The sequence below is a fragment of the Rattus norvegicus genome, chromosome 4, assembly GCF_036323735.1.
Source record: "Rattus norvegicus strain BN/NHsdMcwi chromosome 4, GRCr8, whole genome shotgun sequence".
NCBI lineage: Eukaryota > Metazoa > Chordata > Mammalia > Rodentia > Muridae > Rattus > Rattus norvegicus.
The window spans coordinates 120,928,168-120,955,441 of record NC_086022.1 but is presented as its reverse complement, the minus strand read 5'-3'; the positions used below and the strand labels follow the sequence as shown (position 1 = coordinate 120,955,441).

The 27,274-nt window shown below is 43.5% G+C and overlaps 1 protein-coding gene across 16 annotated transcripts in view; it reads right to left on the bottom strand.

Moving 5' to 3' along the window:
- Aak1 (AP2 associated kinase 1) overlaps positions 1-27,274 on the bottom strand; it is a 164,159-nt gene that overhangs the window by 53,729 nt on the left and 83,156 nt on the right. For all 16 annotated transcript variants that reach the window (XM_017592818.3, XM_017592822.3, XM_006236833.5 and 13 more), the window contains 7 exons: positions 23,567-23,685; positions 14,803-14,911; positions 13,424-13,566; positions 5,953-6,074; positions 4,233-4,314; positions 3,443-3,575; positions 811-914 (listed from right to left, as the gene is read on the bottom strand). In XM_017592818.3, the coding sequence (XP_017448307.1) occupies positions 811-914; positions 3,443-3,575; positions 4,233-4,314; positions 5,953-6,074; positions 13,424-13,566; positions 14,803-14,911; positions 23,567-23,685 (812 nt within the window). The remainder of the gene's footprint in view (positions 1-810; positions 915-3,442; positions 3,576-4,232; positions 4,315-5,952; positions 6,075-13,423; positions 13,567-14,802; positions 14,912-23,566; positions 23,686-27,274) is intronic.

Genomic DNA, 27,274 nt, shown 5'->3' with positions numbered 1-27,274 from the left:
ATGCATCAAGGAAGCAAAGTGCTCAGGAAGAGAGAGAAACATGGTGAACAGAGCCATGCCTCAGGAAAACAAGGCTCTCACCAGTCTAGGAAACACAGTAGACATGCCCTTGTTGTGAGCTGAGCAAGGTGAGACTTGGCCACTCTGCTCAGAGCTCAATCCCCAGGCACTGACTGGGGCTGCTATTGTTCAGTGTGGCTGTTTCAGCTTCATAATTAAATTCCATAGAAAAGTTGTCTTCTCTTTACAGTAGCTGTTTTACTTTAATGTTCCAAGTGGATAAAGCAAGGGACATTAATATTCATTGAATCCAGAGATTAATAACCATAGTGACCCAAAAATAACAATTTCATGATGTTTATTTCCTTTAAATAGCACCATTTTCATGAACCCATCACAGCTGTGGTTATATGTACAAGACCTGCACGAGATCAAATTAATCAAAATTCCAGGGATCTCCTGAGGCCCCACAGCTCCTGCAGAACTCCAGGTAGTTGACACTTGCTGATGGGGAGTCATTTTCCTCTATAGATGTAAGAATAGTAGGCAGCCAGTGCTGGGGTAAAGACCCCATACCTGTGGGCATATGGGCAGAACTGACTGGATTCAGTAGATTCTTTTTAAAAAAAAGAAAAGGAAATGACATGAACTTGGGAGAACGATAGGTTACAGAGAGTCCTAGGGGAGTTAGAGGGAGGAATGGGGATGGCTATAGCCAAATTGCATTATTACATGTGTGAAATTCTCAAGGAACAAATAAAAACATCCTTAAAAATGACAAGTCAGTTTTAAAAAGCACCATTCACATACCTGTACATTTGGAACTGGGCATTCTTTCTTGAGTAGTTTAAATGAGAAGTAAGAAACCTGGTAAATATCCGGCCTTTTGTCAGGGTCTGGTTCCAACATATACCCTAAAACAAACATACATGTGCTTACGTCATAATATCCTAACAACTGCTGTATCAGCTACGTAACTGAACCCTTCTACTATCAAGTTGGGTTGTGCTTTAAGCTCAGAAAAACCAGATAGTTCAAGTAGTCCCCTTCCTAGCAAGAGAAAGAAGAAATAAACTCCTTGAGTGATAACAAAACTCCTGAGGTCTATACCCTGGGCCTGAACATCAGGGGCTCACCTTCTCAACATAAAAATGAGCAGCTTCACATTCTAAGTCCTAGAAGGTGCCAAGGCCTGGCCTGTGGTTTCCTAACTTATTGCCTCTGTTAAACAAATAACTACTGGCAAATACAACTGAATTTCAAACTTCATGAACTCAGGATTTGGTGGTAGATACTCCCTGGGTCTGCCTCCAGGTCTAGAAAACAAACTCATGAATTTAGTTACTGCTCTTGGAGATACATGCATAAACACATGCAAATGAGTAAAGGCAGTTTACTGCTTAAGTAATGAATGCCCTGGACACTAAGTTCTGAAAAGATCTATGACGCTGAGGCTTTAAATGGCCTTGTTAAAGAGATAGGACAAGGGTTAGTCATGGTAGAGCAAAGAAAGAGGCAGTCCAGATGACTGGACAATGCCAACAAAGGCACACTTAAAATAAAGGCCAGAAAGTAAACGCTGCTACTTGGAAACAAGCCCAGAGGACAGTGCAAGATGGCTGCCCGGGTGGGACAGAAAAAGAATATAAAGGACCCTAAACACCATGCTAAGAATCAGGGCCTAACTGTGGGACCGCTGACAAGCCACTGAAGTCTACTCAATGAGACATGAGAAGGTGACATCATCTAGGAATGATCCACGGGAGGGATGTGCTGGAAGAGTGAAGAGAGAGGCTGGGCAAGGCACTGCGCCATGATCTGCCGGAGTCTGTCCATACTGTGTAAGACCCAGAGCTGATGAAAGCAGTACAGACTCCAAGAGACTCCATGCAGCTGTGTCAGGGCTGCTGCCTGCCTCTCTTTCCTTGCTCTTTCAGACCCTTGCTATCTCAAGGCCTTCATGGCAATACCACTAGGAAAGTGAAAAAGGACAATCTGGGGAAAGGGGTGGGGAGGTGACAAGAGGTGAATTTGAGGCCTACAGGTTTAGGATCTACAAATAGCTTACATGCTAAATGGGGTCTGGAAAAGGTGTCAGTTGGACAATCACTCATCAAGAGCTGGTTGTTTTTTTCCCCCAACATGAATTCATTGAAGCAAATGTTAAAAAGGAAAAATAGCCAGGGAAAAAAAAAGCTATCAGTAACACCACGATCGTTGCTCCTCCATACCTCCTTCCACACTTCCTTCCATACCTGCTGGACTAGCACAGACCACTGCTGTGCCTATGCAAACAGACTGGCATCCCCAAGGCTACAATCCTGTCCTTTAAACACCCGGTCCTCCTGCTCATTGAGAAAAGTATCACAGTGAAAGGACAGCTGTGAAACCCAAAGAATGTTGTCAACTTGATCAAGTCATTCTATTTCCTCTTGTGTGAAACAGGGACAATGACACTTAAAATCTACAAGTTTTGCCAGGCTTGGTAGCACATGCCTTTAATCCTAGTACTCAGGAGGTAAAGACACACAGATCTCTGTGAGTTCAAGGCTAGCCTGATCTATATAGTAAATTCCAGGACAGCTAAAGCTGCAAAGTGAGACCCTGTCTCTGAGTAAGTAAATGAATACCCACCAAACCTACAGATTTTGAGAACCAGGTGAGGTGCAGGTAGGCTCAACGCAGGTCAGGTGTTCTAGCTCCCTTCTTTCTCTCAGGATGCTCCCTGCCCAGGACTCAAAATGGGCAGCTCAGGATTTATGGTCTATAAGAGTTTTTCAAACTTAGCTACGAAATGTCTTGACCAGCATTTTTATGAACAACTTTCTTAAAAGCATCTGTTTCTTTAGCATTTTAGTACATGTTCTGGTACAGAGCTACTGTCCTACCATCTGGGTAATGGATGTTAGTACATATGCTGGCTATGATAACACAAAGAAATGAAAACCTCAAGATTTTAAACAAGACACTCAATTTAGACGCTTGTTGTAAAAATCTAGTGATAATCTAAATGAGAGGAAAAACCTGGCTCCATGGAGTTATATGGTCTTAATTACACATTCATCCAGTTCCAGCACTGCAATCACGCTCGCTTGAGCTGCTTCCAGCTTCTCAGAGATGCACTTCCTATCCCGTGACGTGAGTCAGCTGCACTCAGCTCTCACACCGACTGCAGCACACACAGCAGCATCGTGCTGCTCAGCGCACAGCTACCAGACCCAGAGTGTGGCTGGCTCAGTCCTGAAGTGGAGTTTAGTTTTCTAGCAAAAAGACCAACTTCTCTAGGCGAACACTGCTGGGCTACCACTATGCCCAACAGTATCAGATGACTGCTTTGTCATTGCATTCAGTCTTATTCCTGGAACTTAAACCCTTTATCCTCCAATTCATTCCCAGTGATTAGAAATAAAAAAAATATAAACTTGAAATTTGAAATACTTACTAATAAGGCAGTGCATATCTTGTGAATATCGAGAGTTATCAGGAATTGTGAAGCTTCCATCACAAATTGCCACCTGGCTCTCCCCAAATGGCAAAGTGAAGTAGCATAATTTATACAACAAACAGCCAAGAGCCTAAAAAAGTAAGAGAGCACATTGCAACTAGTGGTTTGTTTTCTATAAAGCCAGTGATCCGCCAAGAGAGACCAGTACTGTCTACATTTACCAGCAGGAAAACCCCACATACTATTGTTACCTATGTGACACTTGAACTCAGAACTCATAGTGACACTCTAGCATCTGAGTCACATTTTTATCTGTCATCAGAAAATGATTTCAACTGGTTTGTTCTTTAAAGGTATAGCCTGCAAACAAAAAGCACTGAAACAACATGAAAAGCATACCGAAGTAGGTGTTTTTTCGTTTGTTTTCCCCCCATATTACAAGAGGCCATGGCTGTCCCCTCATATCAATATCAGCATCAAGGGGATTGGAGAGATAGCTCAGTGGCTGCTCTTTCATAGGACCCAGGTTTGATTTCCAGCACCCACATGGAGGCTCCCAACCATCTGTAACCCCTGTTCCAGGGGATCCAACGTTGTCTTCTGAGGACACTGCATGCATGCACATAGTATGCAGATATACATGCAAGGCAAAGCACACATACACATAAAACAGCAAAAGGATCATCATCAACACTGGGCAATACTGTGCCCTTACTCCTGGCTCCACTCAGGAGTCCAGCCAAGGCCTGCTAACACCTGGGGTGTGGATGGCTTAGTTCACACATACCCAAATATCTGCCTTCGTGGTGATGATTTTGCCACTGTACAAGTTGACCATTTCTGGGGCTCGATAGGAGAGCGTTGTGTATCTACAATCAAGAGATCCATGTTTTATTAAATATATCAGTGCTATAATTAAAAATCAAGGAGGAGCAATTTTTCTTTTGTATTACTAGAATCCAATTCTTGGGCAGCAATCTGCAGAAGAGCAAATTAAATATTAGTACAGCTAAAATGAAACTTCTCCTTGACAATGATATCAAATCCTCTTACAGCAGACTTTCTACTCCTAGGGCACTGGGGTATTCAGACACCATATACTAAATAAAGTCCTAAAAGCACCCCTTTTTGGGGGGGTCCTCAAATGAGGACAGAATTTTCCTCTATAAGCCACTGTAGTCTAATGCTGTATTTCATTGATTCCTTTTTTAAAAAGTAAACCTTTAACCTGAGACTCAGAGATGCAACACAGTAGGGTTTTCTGAGAGTGAGCCCTACCTGGGGCACCAATTTCATGTGTTCTTTTCTGGGAGCGGTGATGTACATACAGCATGTTGACATGTGTGCCTATGTATGTGGAGAACAGAAGCTGATCTCTAGTTCTTCCTCCATGGCTTTCTGCTTTATTTCTTGAGATTTGCGAGTGAGTCTAGCTGTTCAACTTGCTCCCAAGTGATGAGAGTACAGACAGGCCCACCAGGCTTTTGCATGGGTACTAAGGATCCAAACTCTGGTCCTTACATTTGCATGGCAAGCATTTTATGCACTGTGGCATCATTCCAGCTCCATGATCATGGCTCCTTTGAGGCTAAAACTATAGTATTCTTATCTTTGACTCAAGAAAACTGTGTAAGCACTGTTCCAAGTGAGTATCTTATGTTACTCAACTCTGCTGCTCTTGTATCCAGAAGTGGTCTTGCCTCATACATGGTTACTGAGTGATACACAAAGGGGGCAGAGGCTAGCCAAGTGCAAGTACATGCTGGGCAGCTCAGTTAGTAGAAGCCACGGTGAGTGTACTGTACTTGGGAAAAACCCAATACTGTAGGCATGAGGTTCCTGGAGGAGTCAAAATCTAAAGAGACTTCCTGTCAGTGGCAGCCACTGATACAGTAACTGTTTACCATAAATCCCACAGAGGGTGGTTGAGTTCCTCATGAGAAAGAAGGAGTTAACAATGTAGGGTTTAGTAAAACAGCACACCGTGTCTGATTCATAACGCCGCAGTTGAGACTTCCCTTAGAAATGCCAGGACATGTCAGCGAATGTGTGGCATCACTCAGCCTGGAGCTCTCCTTTTGGTTTTTGAGACAGGGTCTTGCTATGTAGCCCAGACCAGATGTGACCTTATAATCCTCTTGCTTCAGCTCCTGAGTTTCTGGGATTACAGGGATGTAGCGTTCCCTCCCCACTGTCTCCAGCTACCACTGATCCTTTTATGGGTGTGTGGCACAGTACGCTAACATGGTGTGCAGCAAGGTCTTGCTATGATCCTCGTGTGGTTAGAAGAGCTTAGAAAAAGGGTTTTGGACTCTTCTGTGTCAGTCCACCGGCTAGTCTCTCCTCAGCTGTCAGGTAAACCAAAAACCCAACGGTGAACAGTCTGCTCTGGAATAAAGGGTAACTGGCCTGCACCATTTTCTTCCCATTCTGTTTCATCCACAAAGTGACAGAGAATGTGCTTATCTGACAAAGGACAAAACTCCAGGAAAGGAGAGAAGGCTTACTTCTTAATCTCATCTTCTACTGCATTGACTCCCTCGGCCTGTGGATTCTGGAATTTGTTGGTGGCACTTCCAAAGTCACACAAGACATAGTGGCCTCGGTCATGCAAGAGGATATTTTCAACCTGAAAAACATTCCCAAACCACCCAATCCAAGATGCCACTTAGTAATGGGAAAAGCTAGTTTCACAGTCATATAATAAAAGGTTGCATTTTTACAGTCTTACTGGTGTGCACAGAGATGTTATTCTTCGGCATGTAAGTTAACAGCCCCAACTAAAGAAAAAGACACTTGAAGGAACAGGGTAAGACTTGGTCAGAGAGTCAGACAGGGAACTGCACTGTTGGAAAGGCAGGGCCCCATTTTCATGGCTAGCCAGTTACAGCCAGTACATTTTACACCCCTACAGTAACAGTGGCCATACTTTCAAACCACTGCCTTTCTCAATATTCAATAATCACTTGCTTTTCAATCTTCAGTACAAACGCCAACTTCTTTTGGAATCCTCTCTAGGACCAACTCAGAAAAATACCATTTCCCCATTTCCTTTTGGTGTTTCATTTTCCATGCTATAAATTACTGTACTTATAAGTAGGTATAATAATGTTTTTATTACACTAGGTTAAGACTCTCAGAACTGATGTTTCCCCATCAGTTACTTCCCAAAGTAACAAATGTCAGTGACAAATGAGCAGTTTCTGTTAGAGTCTTATTTGAGGGTTTGATTTTTTTTTAACTTTGAAACAAAGGCAATCTTCAGGTACTGAGTTAAGTTAAGAGGTTTAACTTAGTGGAGCCTATAAGGACCTACAGAAACTCTTATGACAGTGCTAAGAACTCCAGAACAATGGGCACAGACAGGAGAGGTGGTTTGGCAGTTAAGAGCACTCATTGCTCTTGCAGAGGACCCAGGTTCAATTCCCAGCACCGACATGGTGATTCACAACCATCTATAACTCCAGTTCCAAGGGATCCAATGCCTTTTTTTCCCCTCAGTAGGCACCAAGCATACACACAATGAACAGATATGCAGACAATACACTTAATAAAAAAGTTAAATTCAAATTATTTTCTAAAAAAGAAAAAACACTGAGCCAATATTCTCAAGCTATAGTATTAGCTCTTGTTGGGCAACTGAGTTGATTGGCATGCTGGGAAACAGTTCTGGTTTACATGGCAATTAAAAAAAAAAAAAAAGACCCTTGTGAGGCCCTGAAGACTGTAGATTCTATGGTCTTTTTCTTCAAACCTTCTCCACAGACTGACCGCTTTGGAAAAACAAAGGGAAGAAGACCGTAAGCTCCTTAAAGACAACCATCTCTTACTCACAGCTGGAGTCTTCTCCTGCCAACCCTACTAGATTTTTGGTACAGAAACTGTTGAGGAAAAAAAAAAAAAGAACATACTTCATAATCTCTTTTTCATGCACACAGGCACACATTCAAGGACACATGCTCCAGCCAAGACACGAGCCAAGCACCCAAGGCCCTGCTGGTTCTTTAAAAATATCTGACTGAGTAGGAATCCTTTTGTTCCTATTATCTAAATTTTTCTCTTAATTCTTCTAAAGATTGAATTCAGCATATTTTAAGTCTATATTGCCTAACTCTGTTTGAAATATTGATTCTGCAGATTACTGCTTCCTATTGAATTTCATGTCTGATGTTACAGTGATGAGTTTTAAAGTTGTTTGAAGTCATGTCCTTTTGACCTTCACCTGTAGGAGTCTTTGGTGGTGCTGGCTTCTCTCCATCTGCACTCAACATAAAACTGTGGGAGGTGGGAGTGATGGCCGTGGACCTGAGCAGCAGGTTCTTATGGAGAATTCTCCACCACAGAACTATCAATGTCTAGGACAGGTTTGTCTCCTGAGGCAAGGCTAAGGCAAACAAATATTTCTATTATCAACATATTTTTAAAAAGCTCGTCATTTTAATCTATTTGCACAAAGATAATCAGTCAAGCTATACTAAGTATAAACTCACTTTAAGAGTCCTAAATAAGGGCTGGGGATTTAGCTTAATAATAGATCTCTTGCACAAGGCCCTGGGTTTGGTCCTCATCGCTAGAAAAAAAATCCCAACAAAGTAACACTAATATTTTCAGTCTGATCTAGAAGACTCATAAATAACAGATCACATTCAATAAACAATAGCTACTGCCAGTATTACTTTACTGAGCACAGTACATGGACTATGATTCCCATCTTAGAGAAAGAGAGGCTCAGGTAATTCAGTCAATACTGTAACATGGCCAGCAAGCAATAGAGCTTGGAGTGAACTCAGCAATCTACCCTAAGAAGAGACGCACAACTGCATTGCTGCCACGGCAGGAAGGTCAGAAGCAAATGGCACAAGACCCTGTGCCCACCTCCAGCTCTGAGCTATGGTATGGGCTGTGGGGACATGGGACTGGGCTTTTGGGCAGACTTTCTTAACCCTTTACATTCAGAAGTGCCTCTAAAGAGTTAACAGTAAGTCAGCGGTCGCTCTGGCCAGGTGTGCTTGTTCAGAGCTGCATATGCTTCCTTTGTATTATCTAACCTGTTCTCTTCTCCACTGCCCACTCCATTACCCAAGTCAGCCATTCTTGAAAGCTTTGCTGTAAAACCTTCTCTGACTACCCAAAAAAGCCATGTGTAATTTACTGTGCACAGGAGGGGTTGGAGAAGTCTTCAGGCCAAGCCCAGCCATGCCCACAGGTTACTTATTCTGCAGTCCACAGCGGCAGAGGTACAGAATGTCCGTGAGAAGCTTCCCTGTGTTGAAAGTTTGGTCCTCAGCGAGTGCATCCAATCACTTCAGGTGCCAGGAACTCATTCACGAGCTTTATTACGTGAGCTTACAAATGAATGGACTTTAGGAGGTGGTCACTAGATATGTGTGTGCCCTCAAAGGTTCTATCTGCCCCCCGCCCCCGTCCCTTCCTGTCTCATTCTGCTTCCTATGCATGCACTTTCCATGACATTCTGCCTTACCTCAGACCCAAAGCAATGGATTAGATGAACCTGGACTGAAAACTCCTAATTACAAACCCAAAATAATTGTTCCTTCCTTTTGTTTCTGTTCAGTACTTTTCACAGCAATGAACTCTGGCTAACACAATGTGGCTTTCTCCAATGGAAGAGCTGAGCAATTCAGTGAAGACTCTGTGCAAACATGCCTAAAGCATCCATAGCTGCCCTTCTGCTGGCAAAGTTCTCCAACGTTCGCTCTGGCTGATGACTCAGAATTTTGCTCTGGATTTGTAGCTAACTACTGACATATTTATGTCTTCCTTTCCTAGTACAGTACAGCCTTTGCGTCGGGGTGGCGTATTAACGTATGATTCCTTCATCAGTGCTGTACTTTCAAGCAGGCATCCTGAAAATCTGTGAACTCATTTACTCAGGATTGGTTACAGATGACTTTTCTCCCTGGCCTCATGTACCTCACAGGACTTATGTGAAATCATGCTTCTCCAGGTTTATGTGGCCTCTCCCTTTGCAGGGGAGACTCTATACTTGTAATATGGATGAACCTCTATCTAGAAGAGAGAAAAGTTCATTCATAACAAACAGCATGGTAATTACTGCATGGGAAACCACTACAAGTGAGGAGGGACTAAGCAGACAGACAGAGCAGAGTGAGGTGAGCACTGTGGCCTGACATGAACTGCAGTCTGTTCCAGCTGCTGTCCATGTGAGGCAGGGTCAGGAACCCTAAGGACACTGCGATTCCCCCACACCTTCTCAGAGTGTCCTGTGAAAACCTCATCATCATCATCACCAATGCACTCAATGATGAATGATGCTGGACTCGGGGTGAAGACTTCAAGGGTATCTCTGATATTTGACCTTACTTAAATCTGCAAGTCTCTTTTTTCTTATCTGGGAAGTGGGGCTGACAACATTCCCATCACTGTTACAATGAAGCATAGAAGGGAATATGTGTCAAAATAAACTGTCAGTTCCCTGACAAATACATTACTGCCATTCATTTATGAAAGAAACTTGGTTGAATTTCTACAATGTGTCAAATATTCGTCTATGTCTAGGGATAAGGCTGTAGAAAAACAAAATCCAATCTCTTAGGGAGCTTAAAGTCCAAGTTGACATAAGAAAATAATTCAAATTGTCTGATATTAAAAATGTTATGGGGCTGGGGATTTAGCTCAGTGGTAGAGCGCTTACCTAGGAAGCGCAAGGCCCTGGGTTCGGTCCCCAGCTCCGAAAAAAAGAACCAAAAAAAAAAAAATAATAATAATAAATAAATAAATAAATAAATAAATAAATAAAAATGTTATGAGGGTTGGAGAGATGGCTCAGTGGTTAAGAACACTGACTGCTCTTCCACAGATCCTGAGTTCAAATCCCAGCAACCACATGGTGGCTCACAACCATCTGTAATGGGATCTGATGCCCTCTTCTGGTGTGTCTAAAGACAGCTACAGTGTATTTATATATAAGAAATAAATAAATAAATATAGGTAAACTGAAAAGGAAAGGCACTTCAAACAATAGTCATGCAAGGCCTCTCAAATGAGGAGACAGAATGACAGTCAGCAGCTGTGGGACACTCAGGAACAAAGCGTTTTGAGCAGGAAGCAAAAGGGAGGCACTGAGATGGGCATGTGCCTGAAGGTCTGATGCGTCTGATGCATGGGAGTAAGCCAGGGTAACCGGCCAGGGCTGTGCTAAGCTGGAGTGGAACACAAGTATTATAGGACAGTTCTGTCACTGCTGGGGAGATAAGATATTCAGGGCTTTGGAAGAGGTAATAGATTTAAGAGTTAAAACTAGGCACAGGAATAAAGTACTGAGGGCAGGAGTGTTAAATTACGGCCAATACTGGATTCAGTACCGCCTGCCAGACAATTAATACCTCCTGCACTTTTACTTACAGTGGCCCATGTAATCCTTAGTAAGCTTTGCTGTCCCCTTAACAGATGGGAAAAGACAGGCCAGACAAGTACTCACTTTACCTGGAATTGAGCTGGAAGAGCAGAATTTAGCATTAGGCTGCCTGACTTCCTCCCCAACTGTGCTGATGTGTACCATGCAGTTAATGAGTATGGGCAGTTCAGACTGGTAAGAGAGAAAGAAGGGAGCAGAGGACAGACAAAGGGAGACGGAGGAAGAGTACTTAGGAGACATTTAGAATTTGTAAGTTTAGAAGCTTAAGAAAGCAACCATTTGGGGAAAGTCAGCTTTACAGAGGAGGAGAAAGAATAAAAGACAGTAGACAATGGGAGTAGAGCTAAGCAGGGGCAAATGGCAATGGACAGGGGTAACTGGGAGGGAACAGACTGAAAGAGAGAGCAAGGGAGAGAGCTCACTGGGCTCACAACCCTTTGAGCACTGGCAGAGTGAATAGCCACACTGCCTGGGAAAAGTCCTTAGGAACCAAGCCTGTGACTGGCTGCCATTTGGCTTAGTGATTGTTGTGTTGCTGTGACCAAAGCTTCTGACAGAACAAATTTATGAGAGAAAAGATGTATTTTGGTTCACTGTTTCAGGGCATTTTCCTCTGTCCCAGAGGACAAGGCATGGGAGCATGCATTACATCACAGTGAAGCAGAGAAAGGCTGAAACCAGGGACCAGGCTATAACTGATGCTCACTTCTGGGGATCTTCCTACGTCAGCAAGGCCTACCTCCTAAAGGCCCTACCAGCTGAAGGCATTCAGAACAGGAACCTGCTTACAGTTACTCAATACATCAGCTCTCTGAGGGCCAGTGCTGCCGACCTTCTTTCCCAGCCTAACAGCTTAGGAGCCTTATTAAAGTTGTCACTCCCAAATTCTGCACAGAGCCTTTGCTAAGGGGCCTGGAAAGCTACTTCTCACTGGCCTCTCTTCACCTCAACCAACACCAAACAGCTTGGCACTGAGGCATTTCAGACACTGGAATACCCCTGAGAAATGGAGAGGGTCAGGAAAACACCTTCAGACCTGTGTTTTAAAACTTAAGAGCCCTCACCCTGCCACTCCATGGGATCAAAGTCTCTTTTGTGACAAAAAGAGGTGACATCTGTGATTTTTCAACCTTAATACGTTTGTTCATCCTGAACTCTTCCTTCCCCTTTCTTAAGTGCATGGACTACTAGCACAAATCAATAAAAAACAAAAACAAGTTTAAAAGAGAGAAACAGGACAACAACCCGTCTCTATTCTGACTGAAAACTTAAGCAGCTGTGGGGGCAGCGGTCATGCTTTCTCTGGTAAACAGTAAAGCTGGTATAAATGATCTGCCCAGATTTGACCCCTTGTTTCAACAATGACTTGTATCTTTCCTCAAAGAAATAAAAATTAAGACTGAGAGGAAGTAATTGAAGCACTACAAGAACACCGGAATATAATGTTACACAGCACAGTACTTCTGCTGTGACTGTTTCCAGGACATAAAGAGTCTAAGGACGACTAGGAGCACTTTGAATGTCCTGTATGGAACTGGAAAGAGAGGCCATTAGGCAGGGCAGGAGGGGCTTGCTTTCAGTTTTGCCTGTGAATAATCAGATCCCATTCAGGCTAGCCTAGGCTCACACAGCTCCAACATAGACACTACTGCCTATATTTTGGAGAGGACAGAACCACAGCTCAGATCATCTGAGGAACAAGCTAAGGAGCTTGGATAGGAAGGGCTGGAGAGGCTCAGAGGTCCATGGTGGCCAGGGAACTGAAGGCTGAAAGCTGAGGGCAGACAAGTGCTACAAAGTATCCTTTGCACTGCAGCACCAAGCGATTTCTGACAGCTCCGTTGCTGTAACCCACATGATGGTGTAGAGGCAGAGAACCATGGCATCTCAAACAGAAGAGCTGGATCTAAACCCCCACACTGCTGTTGCCTGCTTGTAAGAACTTGGGTGAGACACAACACCTCTCTGCTACTTAGTTCCCTCACCTGTAAAATGTGCCAGAGAGTGTCTAAGACAGTAGGTATAAAGTTCAGGATTTAGCACACATAATGCTAAGTTCAACCCCAACCAGGTACCAATTCCAGGCTGCAAATGCTGTCATGTGACTTCAATATCAAAGACATGGGGCAAAGTGATGGTAATCAGAACCAATTATTAAAAATAATTAGTGAAGTTTCCAAAATTTGAAAGAAGGGTGGGGACATAATCGAGAAGTATAGTACTTACCTAGCATGTGTAAGGTCTTGTGTGCAATCCTTAGTTTAACAACAATAACTCTGTGTGTCTGTAAGCATCTTTATTTATAAGCTACTTAAATTAACATATTAATTTTCCAGACCACTAAAAATGTAAGAATACAGTAATAAACATATGAGTTCAGGCATTTGAAATTTTAAAATTCTGGAGGCTCGTTGCTATTTATATTGTGCTTTTTCTTTGTATTTTCTCTCGCCAACTTCAACGTGAGCTCAGCATTGGGAACTATGTGGTAAACTTCTTTCTTGCCCTCTCAGCACATACTGCTGGGACATAGGAAACACTCAGTGAGCCCCCACCCCATGAAGTAGCCGGTCGGTTACCTTCAGGTCCCGGTGGATAATGGGAGTTTTGCACTGATGCAGGCGGGCCACAGCCTCACAGGTGTCACAGAAGATCTGCAGCACTTCATTCTCTGTAAAGCCTGTCTGGAGACGCTGGTTCATCAGGTTTACCACCTGGCCTCCTGAGACAGGACAGAGCAAGGGAAAGGACATTAACAGGCAGACCTGTCACTTACAGCTGTCCAGACAGAAGCTGATCACTGGCCAAGCCAGCACCAAACCCTAGGTTTCCAATCTCTGCTTGGGATTTGTTTTCTTACAACCCAAGGCCTCCTCTGACACATCAAAACCAGATTATTCTGGTAAGTACACAAATGTGAGCTGCCCTCATGGGATCCTCTAGTTCAGAAGCAGAAATGACATCACTGTCAGTTACTGCTGCCTGGTAGTCATGTCCCCCACAGAACTAGAGACAAGGCCACAGCCATGTATTTTGGCAAGAATTAGACAGCACAACAGATCCAGGGAGCAGGAAAAAGATGGTACCATTTCCACTTTGAAGTCTTTAACTGTGGGGGAGCTTGGTCTATGAAATGCTACAGTAACATTTTTCTCTCTGAGAACAAAAGACTGGTGACAAATCTTACAAATCATCCAGACTCAAGTCCTCCTACTGCCTGGCATCTAAAAAGCCCTATGGAAAAAAGGGAATGGTCAAAAGAGGATAAATTGTGAAGTTCAAATTTTGTGGCATTTTACAAAATCACATCAATCATCAACAAAGGCCAAACTACTGATTAACATCACATCTACAGGGCAAGAAACAATTTATGGGCAATAGCTTTAAAAGTGGAACTAAGGGCAATTACAGAGCAGGGCACCAAACAGTAAGGCAATGACCCAAGCTTAGAACATCAGCTGCTTGGGCCAAAAGAGCCAAATCTCTAAGCAATGGGTGCGTGGGAGAGCAACTCCCAACACATTTGTGCTACAGTCCGGACTTCTCAGGATAAATGGATGAAACGTCAAGCTTTCATGTATTTAGAGTTGAGAGCAGCAGCCCCTGAATGTAGCTTTACCAGGGTTACAGCCTTGGAGCAAGACGAGGGATTCTTTCACTCCATCACAGGAGGCAGAACCGTGAGTGGAGTGTGAGAAGCAGGGGAGCTGCAGTCTCTGTGAGCTCAGCACTGGGCTTTTACTGTATGCCTTCGCTGTTTGTTAAACACTCAATAAAGAACACACTCCTCATTTTCACATGATCTCATTTATATACACAGCCAAATCTTTCTACATCTTTCCCATCTGTGAAACCAGAGCATTTTCTTTAGAGTGAAATGGACAGTATGTGAAATGGTCCCCATGCCCTCAACCATTAAACTGCCAGAAGCAAGAGCTTCAGGAGGGTCAGTACACACCTCTGCAGAAGTCCATGAGAATGAGAACTTCCCATACGTCGCCACTGCTCACATTGTTGATACTAGAATCAATGTAGCCCACAATGTTCTTGTGCCCTGATAGGTCCCTCTGTGAACAAGAGTGGAGAAGTACATTGTCAGTTACAGACACACTAGGGACAGAATTAGCAGTTGGTTCCAGTAGCATAGACAATTTAAATACAGAGACAACACTAACATAGAAAAGGGAGACTGAGTTTCCGGTGGTCTTTGAGAAACCTAGTTGGATCTCCAACAGCAACTCCACCATCCTACTGAATCCCCAACTCTCCTGAACAAGGAAAGAATGAAGCACATAGAACACCTACTTGGTCACTGCATTAGTGCTCACCAAAACCATCAGCAAGGACCTGTAACACGCAGAAACAGTGCAGAGGAGGGAAACTACAACTGCTTAAACACGTCAATCTTTAATTAAAAAAAAAAAGAAAAGAAAGAAAAGAAATTGATGTTTCTCCTGTTTAGAGGGGCAAAAGTGAATTCAGCTTGAATTCTTACTTTCTTTCTCTTTCTGTGTGTGGGAGGACAGGGGTAGAGAAAAACTTACTAGCTGCAGCAATTAACAGAGTTCTTTCCGAAGCAGTGTCTTCCCTGAACAAACAACTCATGAGAGTTTGGTTGGGCAGCCTGCACAAACTTATAAAGGAAAGCCGGCACATTTCTCAACACACTCCAACTTGGCTTTTAACAATTTCCCTTTAAGAAATATATGGGGGAAAACTGCCACTTCAGCTTTGAAGACACTACAATAGCATCTAGACCAGCATTTCAGTCATAATGAAGCCTTCCCAGCTGGCCGGCGGGGTAGAAGATGCGGCATCAGCTGAAGTGCTTATCAGCTCTCAGGGCTGCTGCACGTGGGATTTAGTCCTTCCACAGGCAGCTCCCGAGCACCGCCCAGGCACGGGGAATCATCTCATACTTTGGTCCACAGAGCAGATGTCTATGGTGAGGATGCTAAACCCAAGGTTAGTAAGAAGGGTTCCCCAAGGTTGGGGAAAGAAAACATGAGGAGGAAGCTGGACATTATGGCTTTTATACAAATACAAGGTAAAATGAGGATTTGTGAATTAACTACAATACACTATCTTACTTTGATTTTAAAGACTTAGGGGAGGGTGCAGAAAATACGTGGTTCTATTAGTTTGTGTTTGATTTAAGCTCTTGACTGGTCCAGTGGACAGTGGGGCAGTCTGGAGAGCTGCCCCACCCAGCTTCTCAGAGTCCATGGGAGAGCTGTTTTTGACTTCCCTAAGCGCACATTCCAATGCTTAAAATGACGAAGTTACCTGGGAAGCAGCCTCGAGTATCAGGGAAAGACTCGAGCCCTCAGCATCAGCAGTGAAGCTCGCTACAGTCTCTCTGCACCATGAACTAGAAAGCACTGCTAACGCAGAACAGCAGACCCCAAGACAGACAGACAGACAATCACGGACACGTGCCCACAGGAAACGGCTAGAGACTGATGTGAGAATAATTTTGGAGAAGAGGTGGGGTGAGAACAGATTAAGTTGAGCAGTCTCTGTGGATTACTCTCTCAGAACCCGAGTGTGTGCATGTGAGTACTCACTGTGTGCATGTGAGTACTCTTGCCTGAGGAGCCAGAAGACCACCTCTAACAGACTAGGGTTTCTCAAAGTTGAATGAAGGCTGTTCTAATACCTAGCATACGTTTACTTTACTTTGGAAAGGGGTTTCTGGTGTGGTTTTGTTTTAATTTTCCTCTCACCTCCTTACAACCGTATGCCTCTTTTCTAACTCTTCCACGGCAAACAAACACTACAACTCCAGTTAGGCAGTAAAGGAAACCAGGCGGGCCCTCAGTTCTGGAGGCCTCGCTGAACTTCTGCTATTTAAGAAGTCCAAGATACTTTTCTCTTCTCTACGCCTGCATTTATCCCCTCTTCTACACTGCTTGGCTTTTATTGTCAACTTGACACAAACTAGAGTTACCCAGGAAGAAGCAGCCTCAGTGGAAAAACAGCTTCTATGGGGTTGGACTGTGGGCATGTCTGGTGGCACTTTCTTTTTTTTTTTTTTTTTTTTTTTTGGTTCTTTTTTTCGGAGCTGGGGATCGAACCCAGGGCCTTGCGCTTCCTAGGTAAGCGCTCTACCACTGAGCTAAATCCCCAGCCCCCTGGTGGCACTTTCTTGATTGGAGGTGTGGGCAGCTGTGGGCAGCACCATTCCTAGACAGGTGGGCCTGGGACGTATAGAAAGCTAGCTGAATGCAAGCTTAGGAGCAAGCCAGTAAGCAGCAGTCCTCTATGGTCTCTGCTTCAGTTCCCACCTCCAGGTTCCTGCTCTGACTTCTTCTCTATGCACTGTGACCTAAAAGCGTAAGATAAAATAAATCCTTTATTCCCCAAGTTGCTTTTGGTCAGTGTTTTATAGAGTAACAGAAAATCAAACTAGGACATTTTTATTCAGTTAATCTTGTATTTATGGAATAGACCTTTAAAAATGTCGCCTATAGCCCTATTCAGGAGCACTGCACCTCAGACTGTAATAGAGCTACAGATCACTGAGGGATCCCACTGTAAAGCAGACTCTGACCTGTTAGCCTTGGGCAGGACCAGTCTGGTGCCATACTTAAGGTAAGTGACACTTACCTTAGCATGGCCCTATAGCAGCGCTCTAAGTGTGGCTGACCCACAATGCTGGCTGCTCAGTAGGTTGCTGCTGGTCCACATGAAAATAAAGAGCAAGTTCATCAATCAAATCTAAGCCAGTTCCCACCCTAATGAGCTTTTACCCTTCCAAGGGGCAGCTCATCAATTCACCTTCTAGTACAAGACCCCTCAGCAGCAACTGTGCACTTTCATCAACTACTTCTCCCCCACGTACCAAGACCAGTCAACCAGGCAAAAGGTGTCTCTTCAAAAGGTGGTCCTGGGACAGTCTCACTTTCTTTGGCCACTTTGACTGCCCCTTCATTCACAGCTGTGTTGCCTTACTGTGTTTGTGTGCTTCACTTGGTGTTTTGAAGAGGGATGCCCTCAGGAGGTGAATGGAGTGCTGCAGGTCTAGTCTGATTCACGAGCAGTAAGTCAGCCCTGCCAGCCTCTGTGCCACCATTAACGAAGCTGAAAACTTTCTCTTTCTTTTGTCAGCCACACCATGTTACACATACAGTCTCACTGAGTTAACTGACCTGGGAAAACCTAAGGCTTTCTACTCACACTGCTTCTAATCTTTGCCCTCACTGACCCTAACGTTAGAGCCAACCCACTGTTTCAGTTGTGAAGATTGTTCTGTCACCCAAGGCAGCTGTTGTCCTTCCAATGGAGACATGGAAAAGCTGACAAGCATGTCTCGTTACTCTACAGAAGTTATTTGTTAATTATAAAAGAACAGAACGTTAATGGTAAGCCTGAGAACAGCCAACTTAACTTGCTTTTTCTCATGCTTATTTCCCTTGGCAACGGTGTAAAATGGCTTCTTTCATAGCACCACGAAGCCTCAAAGATGAAGAGAGATGAAGTAGACAAACCCGCATGGACCTTCCAGCTGCTTTAGCTGACCTGGAGAAACCCTTCCCTCAGAGCTCCTCTACATGAAAGTCAGCATCTTGATGGAGGGTCTACCAGAGATGACAAGTCATGTTGATTTTTTTAAAATGTATAAAGTACTAAAGTCAACCTTATATATAATGATAAAGGACTGATTGCTTTCCTATGATGACTGGGAACAAAGCAAGGATAAGTATCTCATTCTTATTCAATGCAGTATATTATAAGTTCCAGTCATCACAAGAAGGCTACATAGTGGGGAAAGGCAAGATAGAAAGCCAGCTCTCATTGCAAGTTTGGCAAACTGACAGGATATAGTATAAAAATTAGCTGTATTCCTAAATACTGACACTAAACCCATGGATTTTTTTTTCCAAATCTGAAACTAGTGTTAGGGGCTGTAATTTAGAGGTGTAATGTGGAGGGTGAGGTCTGGGACTAGAGAAGATATGCAAAATCATTTAAAATGACTAAAAAGAAATTAACAAGCTTTTGTACAGAAAAGCACATAATTGGCAGTAAAAGATCTCACAGATGTGAGTGGATGGAGGCGCAGACCACGTTCACTTATAAGAAGAGACCACACAGAAAAGATGTCAGTGCTCCCCAAATAGAAATACAGGTTTTATACTCTTCCTATCAAAATTCCAGATTATTGGGGCTGGGGATTTAGCTCAGTGGTAGAGCACTTGCCTAGCAAGCACAAGGCCCTGGGTTCGGTCCTCAGCTCCAGAAAAAAAGAAAAGAAAGGAGAGGAGAGGAGAGGAGGGGAGGGGAGGGGAGGGGAGGGGAGGGGAGGGGAGGGGAGGGGAGAGGAGAGGAGAGGAGAGGAGAGGAAAAGAAAAGAAAAGAAAAGAAAAGAAAAGAAAAGTCCAGAATGTATATTGTGTGACTTGAATGTGAGATACCCTCGCAGGCTTACTTTGATGTTTGAATAGTCAATCCCCACCTGGCACTGCTATTTTGTAAGGAGGTAAGTCTCTGCTACAGAAAGCGGGTCACCGGGAATGGGCTCTGAGTTTGTATGAACTAACCCCGCTTCCTGTCTCTTTGCTTCCTGCCTAGAAACAGTGTGACCAGATGCCTCATATTCCTGCCATCATGTCTTCCTTTCCATGACAACAGTAGATCTTCTTAAACCATGAGCCAAAATCCTTAAGTTTCTTTTATTAGGCATTTGTCACACTGGTGAGAAAAGAAACTAATATACTATAGGCTAGAATATTTTAAAGCATTCTGAGGAAAATCTGAGAGAATCTTGTTTGAGAGCATGATATGGTAGCAATACCTATAATACCAGAACTTGGTAGATTAAGGCAGGAGAATTAGGAGTTCAAGGCTACACAGTTAAGGTAACCCAAGGCTACAGCATAAGACTCTGTCAGGGGCAGTGTGTGTATGTATGAGAGTGTGCATGTGCGTGTGCGTGCGTGCGTGTGTGTGTGTGTGTTACTATGTAGCTACAATGAACGAGACTAGAAGAAATAGGTGGAAAGATACACATCCAGGTGATAAAGAGAACAAAGAAAGGCCTAATAATGGATCCCCACAATTGAAGTGTCTGGGGTGGGGGTGGGGGGTTCTGGGAGTCAAACCCAGGGCTTTGTATATGTAGACAAGAATGCTACTACTAAGCTACAATTCAGTTCAGGTGACATTTCACACCCAGGAGAGCAGGGGTCCTCTTCAAAACTGCTGCTAGAACAATTCGCCACTCATAAGCAAAAAGCTGAACTTCAACAACAGTCTCAAGGCTTATGTAAAAGTGAACTAAAAATGGTTCATGGACAAATGCAAAACTAAAATTTTAGAGGAAAAAAAATAGAAGAAACTCTTCAGAATTGAGGGCTAAACAAAAACTCCTTCAATTTGACACCAAAAGCCCAATCCATATGGAGAAGCTGTTGGGTGATCGCCTCCACAGAAGGAAAGGTGAAGGAGAAAATAGGCTAGGGAGACTAACCAAAAGGGAGGCCAAGGTAGAGGAGACTAGGGAACTCCACAATAGGAACAAGCTGTTTCCAGAGAATTCCAGCTAGGAGTTATTACCAGGGTGGGTCCATCCGGTCAGGCTCCCAGGACAAGGCCTCAGACGGTTCCAGCAGAAAACTAGTTATACATTTAAAACATGACTTGCTGAGTGTCTCAGTTAGGGTTTACTGCTGTGAACAGACACCGTGACCATAGCAACTCTTTTAAGGACAGCATTTAATTGGGACTGGCTTACAGTTTCAGTCAGTTCATTATCATCAAGGCAGGAACATGGCAGCATCCAGGCAGGCATGGTATAGTATAGGAAGAGCTGAGAGTTCTACATCTTTATCTGAAAGCTGCTAGAAGACTGGCTTCCTCGCGGCTAGGAGGAGGGCCTTAAAGCCATGCCCACAGTGACACACTTCCTCCAACAAGGCCACGCTTCCAAATAGTGCCACTTCCTGCCCAAGCATATTCAAAGCAGCATACTAAGCGAGGAGAGCCTGGAATTACACTGTGGAAATGGATACAGAACACTGAGAGCAGAGGAGGAACAAAGACAAATCCTAATGAGAATGGCCACATGGGAAAGTGGCAGTGCTGACGGCCCAGCAGATGCACCAGCAGCAGATCCCTCTAACAGCAAAGTGAAAGCCAAACTCAGCAGAGCAAACCTCTGCCAAAACTGACCAGCGCTCCAAAAAACGTGGGGTGCGGGTAAGGCTAATACCTCAGACGTGATGCCTGCAGGGTGAAAGCAGCTACATCCTGATATCCCACGGGAACAGTGCCTCACAGGAAGTAAAAACCAACAACTAAAGTGGTTTGGGAAGTACATTCAAAGAATCAACTACCATGATGACCTCTAGGATCCTGAGGTGGCACAGGAGGATGGTGTGGGCCTGCCTGATGTGTTGTTACCTCATTGACTTAGCTTTGATAAAATAAAATCTAAATAGAAACAAAAACAAACTGTCATGTTAATGCACCACTGGGCCAGAACATGATCCCATGCAACTTGTGCTTCTTGGTTTCTCCACTAGCACAAAGCCATCCCTGGAGAAGGGGAAAGAATGGGACTGCTTTTCTAACCTGGGTAAACTAGGAAGGGCATTCTAGGAAGAGATGGAGTAGCAGCAGAGAGATGCGAAGGTGTGGGGCAGCTAAATAAGCATGGAGCAAGTGTGTGGGAAGGGTTAGAAAGAGAAGGCAGAGGAGTACTGGAAGGAAGAAATGAAGGAGAAGGAAGCAGAGGCCAGAAATATCCAGGAACCTTCCCTGTGCAAACAGAGGACCTTAGGCCCACGGCAGACAGGCCCCTGTGGTCTTGAGCCTTGGGGGTAGCTGGCTGGTTCTGCAGTATTTGGTCATTCCCAAATACGCTTAGTTTTAGGCTCTCACTGCACCTAACTCTTAGTTATGCTTTACAATGGCTTTAAAGTCTGAGCACTATGGAACCACCTCTAGGTGACTCACGTGGATCTGATTCTGCCACCAGCAAACATTCATTTCACCCACTTAATGAACTACTTTCTGCAGGTTAAGCGGTGTGTCAAACTATTCTGTTTCTTGTTTTAAATAACTCACAATGTAAAGGCGGAACTCCTTAAAATGCACCAGGTGAAGCAATATATTGGAATAAACAAAAGCTGTGGAAATACCAAAAATAACAAAGTACATATTTAAGTTTCTATTATGCATTCTGTCAAACAGAGGCAAAAACAACAAACAACAACTAAGGAGCTCTTCAGAAATCTCGCTTTGCCCTGGTTATCACACCACGCATGGTCAATCTTTCTTTTAAATCCAATTACTGTTTTCACAGAAACATACAATTTTATCATAAATACACCAGCATGTACTTCTGAAACAGACTCTTGAATAATGGTAGAAATTTAAATCTGCACAAATTAGTAAGTTTGAAAGGGTCTGTTTTATGTTTAATTACGTGTCTCTGTGCACCTGTGTGCGTGCTCGTGCAGGTGCTGAGAGGCCAGAGGCACTAGGTTGTCTGAGGCTAGAGTACAATGGTAGATGTGATATGGATGCTAGGAATCGAGCTCTGGTCCTCTAGAAGAACAGTACGAGCTCTTAAGTGCTGAGTCATCTCTTGCAGTAGGTTTCTTTGTTTTTAAATTAAGGTATAACTCTCATGCCACAATGAATTATACCTAATCATCAACTTTTATAATGGAACCAGAGTATTATGAAGTAATACTATAAACTATAAAAAGCATAAAGTTGTGTCAGGACATGTTCACAGGATACAGAAGGGTGGGCTCAGGGACTGGCCACCAGACCACGACAAAGGGCTGGCAACTGATGGATGGTGGAAAGAAAGAACAGTTCCCATAGAGTTGAGCTTTCCCTATTAAATGCTTTTCCCAGGTCCCAAACTATTTCTGAGTTAAACTGCTCAGTTCCCTCAGTAAGTTCCTTTTCCCTTCAGTCCCCAGTGAGGGTGATCAAGACAGGTACAGAGTCCTAGGTATTCTGGTTGTTAGTCCCACTTTAGGTAAGCTCTTGCTGACAACTCAAGGAGCATAGCAACAAACAGCTGACTCTGGTAACTTATTACTACATTCACTCATCAGTGCCCCATACTCATCAGAGAAGTTTCTTGAGGTAGATGGTAACTAACACAGAAACTCACAACGGGTCAATGTGCAAAGAATAGGAGGCTGGGGTGCTGAGCCCTAACCGAGATGCCTGTATCACACCTCTCCCCTGGAAGTAAGTTCAGGAATCTATGTGGGAGAGGAGGCAACAAGACTTTAAGAGCCAGACTTCATGGAATAAGTGTTTTCCACAACAGGGCAAATGCACACATGAACTCCTATCAGTTATAAAATAGTCCACAAGACCTTCGAAAGCTCAAACCAGACGAAATCTCAGCATGAAGGAGGGGAGGTAGACATGAAGCCCACCCCTAGCTGAGGGGCTATTGGTATTTGATTACTACTGGAGGAGGAGAAGTCAGTTCTCTTCAATGGTGAGTATATCAACCACTCTTCAGGGCAGGCAGGCTCCACACGTAAGCCAACACAGACTGGATCCAACAGGTTTTAGGAGAGAGAACATATAGCTGGATGAGTAGAGAGATGGGGGAACCTGGGAAGAGTTAGGGTAAGGAGATGAATATGATCAAAACATATTTTAAGAAGTTAATAAAAAATACGATTTAAAAACTGTATAAGGTTTAAAAAGAAGAAGCCACAGTCACAATGTACAGCGCTTACCATGATCTGGATCTCCCTCTTGCACACCTGAAGGTCATGCTCATTGTTGACAAACATGCGTTTCAAGGCACATTTCACCCCATTGCTTGTTCTCACCAGAAAGACGAGAGCGAATCCACCTGTAAGAAGAGCACACAAAGATGAGTCATGGAACTCTGGATACCCCTCGTAGCTCTGAAACTGCCCATCAGCCAGGTTCCAAACCATGCTGGCCTAGATAGCGTTCTTACACTCTTGGAACGTACAGCCAGAGTGAGAGAAGCCCTGAATCTCTACCTCGGAATCAAGGAAGAACCTTCCAAAGAAACTAAAACCTTTTTATTAAGTCCAGTACTTCCTGTCTTATCAGAGAAGCTAGACAATTCTCTCAGTGCTTGCTAACACAAACAGTTGTCAGTTTCTTTTAGGACTGACTCTCCCTTTCCCTTCTTCTTCCCCTCCCAGCCACTCCTGCACCATCATTACATGTGCTGTTGAGAAAGAAGACCCAGTGTGAGGGAGCTGCTCTCCAGCAGGACAGCAGGATTCCCTGACCAACACTCTTCTTTCCTTCATCCAAAGACAGTTCACAATTCATTAACAGACACTTATGTAACTGTAACTGGAATTCTCAAATGTGCTACATTAGTTAGTGCAGTCTTGAAGTTCCACATAGTCTCAGAGCTCCGAACGTCTACCTCCCCCCAAGCACTGTCTGAGGGGATTCTTTGATGTGAGGGTCAGATAGGCAAGGGTGGCAACACAATCACAGGTCAAAGCCTTGGAAGAAGCAGCAGTTCTACGGAGCACACAGCCCAGCTGTCTGCCTTGCACAGCTTCATCATTTAACTCAAATGTCCTGCTCATCAATCCTGTGGAACAAAAGCATCACTAATTTATTCTTTGCACAAGGGGGTACAAGTTGGCTAGAAGTGCGCACACTCCCAGTGAGTGTGAGAATTTAAGTTGAGGTTGTGGGTACTGAGTTAGCAGACATCCATAAAGATGACAGAAACCAATACGCAGCCAACACAGAGATCTTAAGGCCTCTGAGAATCAGGACTTGGGATCCACTGGAGCCATTTCGACTGCCCTGTGGCTCAGTGACACTTCAGTGCCTGTCCCCAGCACTTACTAGCCTTACAGTGACTATTCCCTGCAGTCACTAGAGCCTTACTCAAAGTATTGCTCCTTATTTTAATAAGACACATATATCAGTCTGTAAAATGTTAATGCACTCAAGTGAATCTAAGTCTACATTGTGACTTAGGAGAGACTGCTTGTCTCTCTATTGTCTGTCACCACTACTACATTCTTTAGTATTCAGATAAACACTGGACCTTCCTATGGAATCTATAACAGAAACCACTATGTCTCAAATATTTTCATCAAAAAAAAAAAAGAAAAAAAACCAACCCAACCCATGGCTTTTATTTTCTTGCAATAGATTAAACTCCTTCATTATCGATTTTAAACATAGAATTTTTGAGTATCTACTTTTTATTTTTGGTTTTTGAGACAAGGTTTCTCTGTGTAGCCCTGGCTGTCCTTGAACTCACAGAGATCCTCATGCCTCTGCCACTGGGATTAAAGGTGCATAAAAGCACACCCAGCTGAGTTCTTACTTTTTAAAAAAGAACATTCAGCATCAAAAATGAAGCCTTCTCTCTCTTCTCCATCCCTATTTCTTTCTAGATTTCATTTGTTTTTTGAGGCAAGGTCTCATGTGGCCTTGGCTGACCTTTAGCTGACTCTCCTGGTAAATGCCAAGGCTATCAAATGTGTACCTCCATATCATTGCCTAAATTCCATGATGCATATCTTTAGAAAATACGATCTTTAAGAGATGCAACAAAAATTAACAGCAAGAAATATGTACCGGTCTTGTCCAGTAGTACGTTTGCATGCTTAGCCCCATTTCCCTTTGCTTCCCCCACCCCCAACAGTATGTCTTACAATGTATTAGAATTGGACAAAGTAGTTGCAAAAATATAAAGCCTTCCATTTACATTCATAATTGTTTTACATACAGTCCAAAACGATAATTATTTTGCCAGATATTTTGAATACTTTATGGTTTCATTCAGCTATAGATTGTCAAGAGTAGCATCATAACGCATCTGAAAAAAAAAATCTGTTTTGTGGGTAAAGAGGTGGAGAGAGACTTTAAGAGTTTGTATCATTATCCTGGCTACCCCAAAACTGGCCCCCTCTACTTCCCCCATCGTTACAAAAAAAACAAAAACAAAACACACACACACACACACACACACACACACACACACACACACACACACACAATATCTCTTTATATAACAAGGCAAGGCCAATGTTTCTGCTGAATTAATGGGCAAATGAGTATTTCCTTCACTGCAAATAAGTAACCCTTCATTTCACTGACAGCCCGAGCTCCACAAAGTCCTTAAAATGACTTACAAAATACACATATTATCTCACAAACTGTTCACCACCTCCAAGAATTTGTATTTTAAAGGCATTTTAACGTGTGACGCTAACATCCCAGAAGGATGGACAAATCGCTTGGGTTTTGAAGCAGGTCATGCTGTTGCAATGAGAGATAAGAGCCACCAGATGGGAGCAGTGCTGCAGCAACATGGCCTCTCCAGCCAGGGCTGAAAACCCAGCAGGCCCGTCCAGATTTGCAATACCTACAATCATGATAAATCTTAAAGCAAAGCAACAGATTATCATAGCCAACACAGTCTGAACTACGCTAGTAAGCATCTACGCCTGTGTGTAAGTGGGAAAAAATTAACCAGAAGATCAAAATCAAAACCTAGTAAGATTTGTCATCCTAAAGGTGACAGCCACTACCAGTGCACTGCGGGGCAAATGGAGTAAACTACTGGGTAAGAAGGAAGGGTGGCAGCACTTCCCCAGCATGACTCCATTCCCTACATGGCTCAGGGGATCAAATCTACGCATGAGGCCTGTGCTGGTCTCATTTCACAAGCAAAAAGGGGCTCCATCTGTGAAGTGAAGCAGATAAGGCAGTAGGGTGACTGTCACACTTGACCTCTTAAGAATGTGGGGATTTAGGCTGGAGAGGTGGCTCAACAACAGTTAAGAGCACTGACTGCTCTTCCAGAGGTCCTGAGTTCAATTCCCAGCAACCACATGGTGGCTCACAACCATCTGTAATGGATCTGATGCCCTCCTCTGGTATGTCTGAAGAGAGCGACAATGTGATCACATAAAATAAATGAATGAATCTTCAAAAAATATTGTATTTTAAAAAAGAATGCGGGGATTTAATTTACAAAAAGAAATATATATATTCTTCTATTTTCCCTCAAAGAGCACTCTGGTCTGCTTTTTATATTAATGTGTATTAACTTATAGAAGAGTGAGTTTCACTATGACACATCCATACATCATATAATATACTTCTTTCATATCCCCCAACATTGTACCTTTCTTGTCCTCAATTTCTTGTTGTTTGTTGAAGCAGGCCACTCACTCTAGTCTAGGCTAACCTAAAACTCCTCTTGTAGCCCAGGCAGACTTAAAATTCATAGTAATCCTCCTGCCTCAGCCTACAGAGTTCTGGAATTATGTGTGTGAAAACCGACGCCCAGCTTTGGGTTTTTTGCTTGTTGTTGGCTTGTTTGTTTCTGAGACAGGGTTTCTATGTGTAGCCCTGGCTATCCTGGATCAGGCTGGCCTTGAACTCACCAAGACCCACTTGCCTCTGTCTCCTGAGTGCTG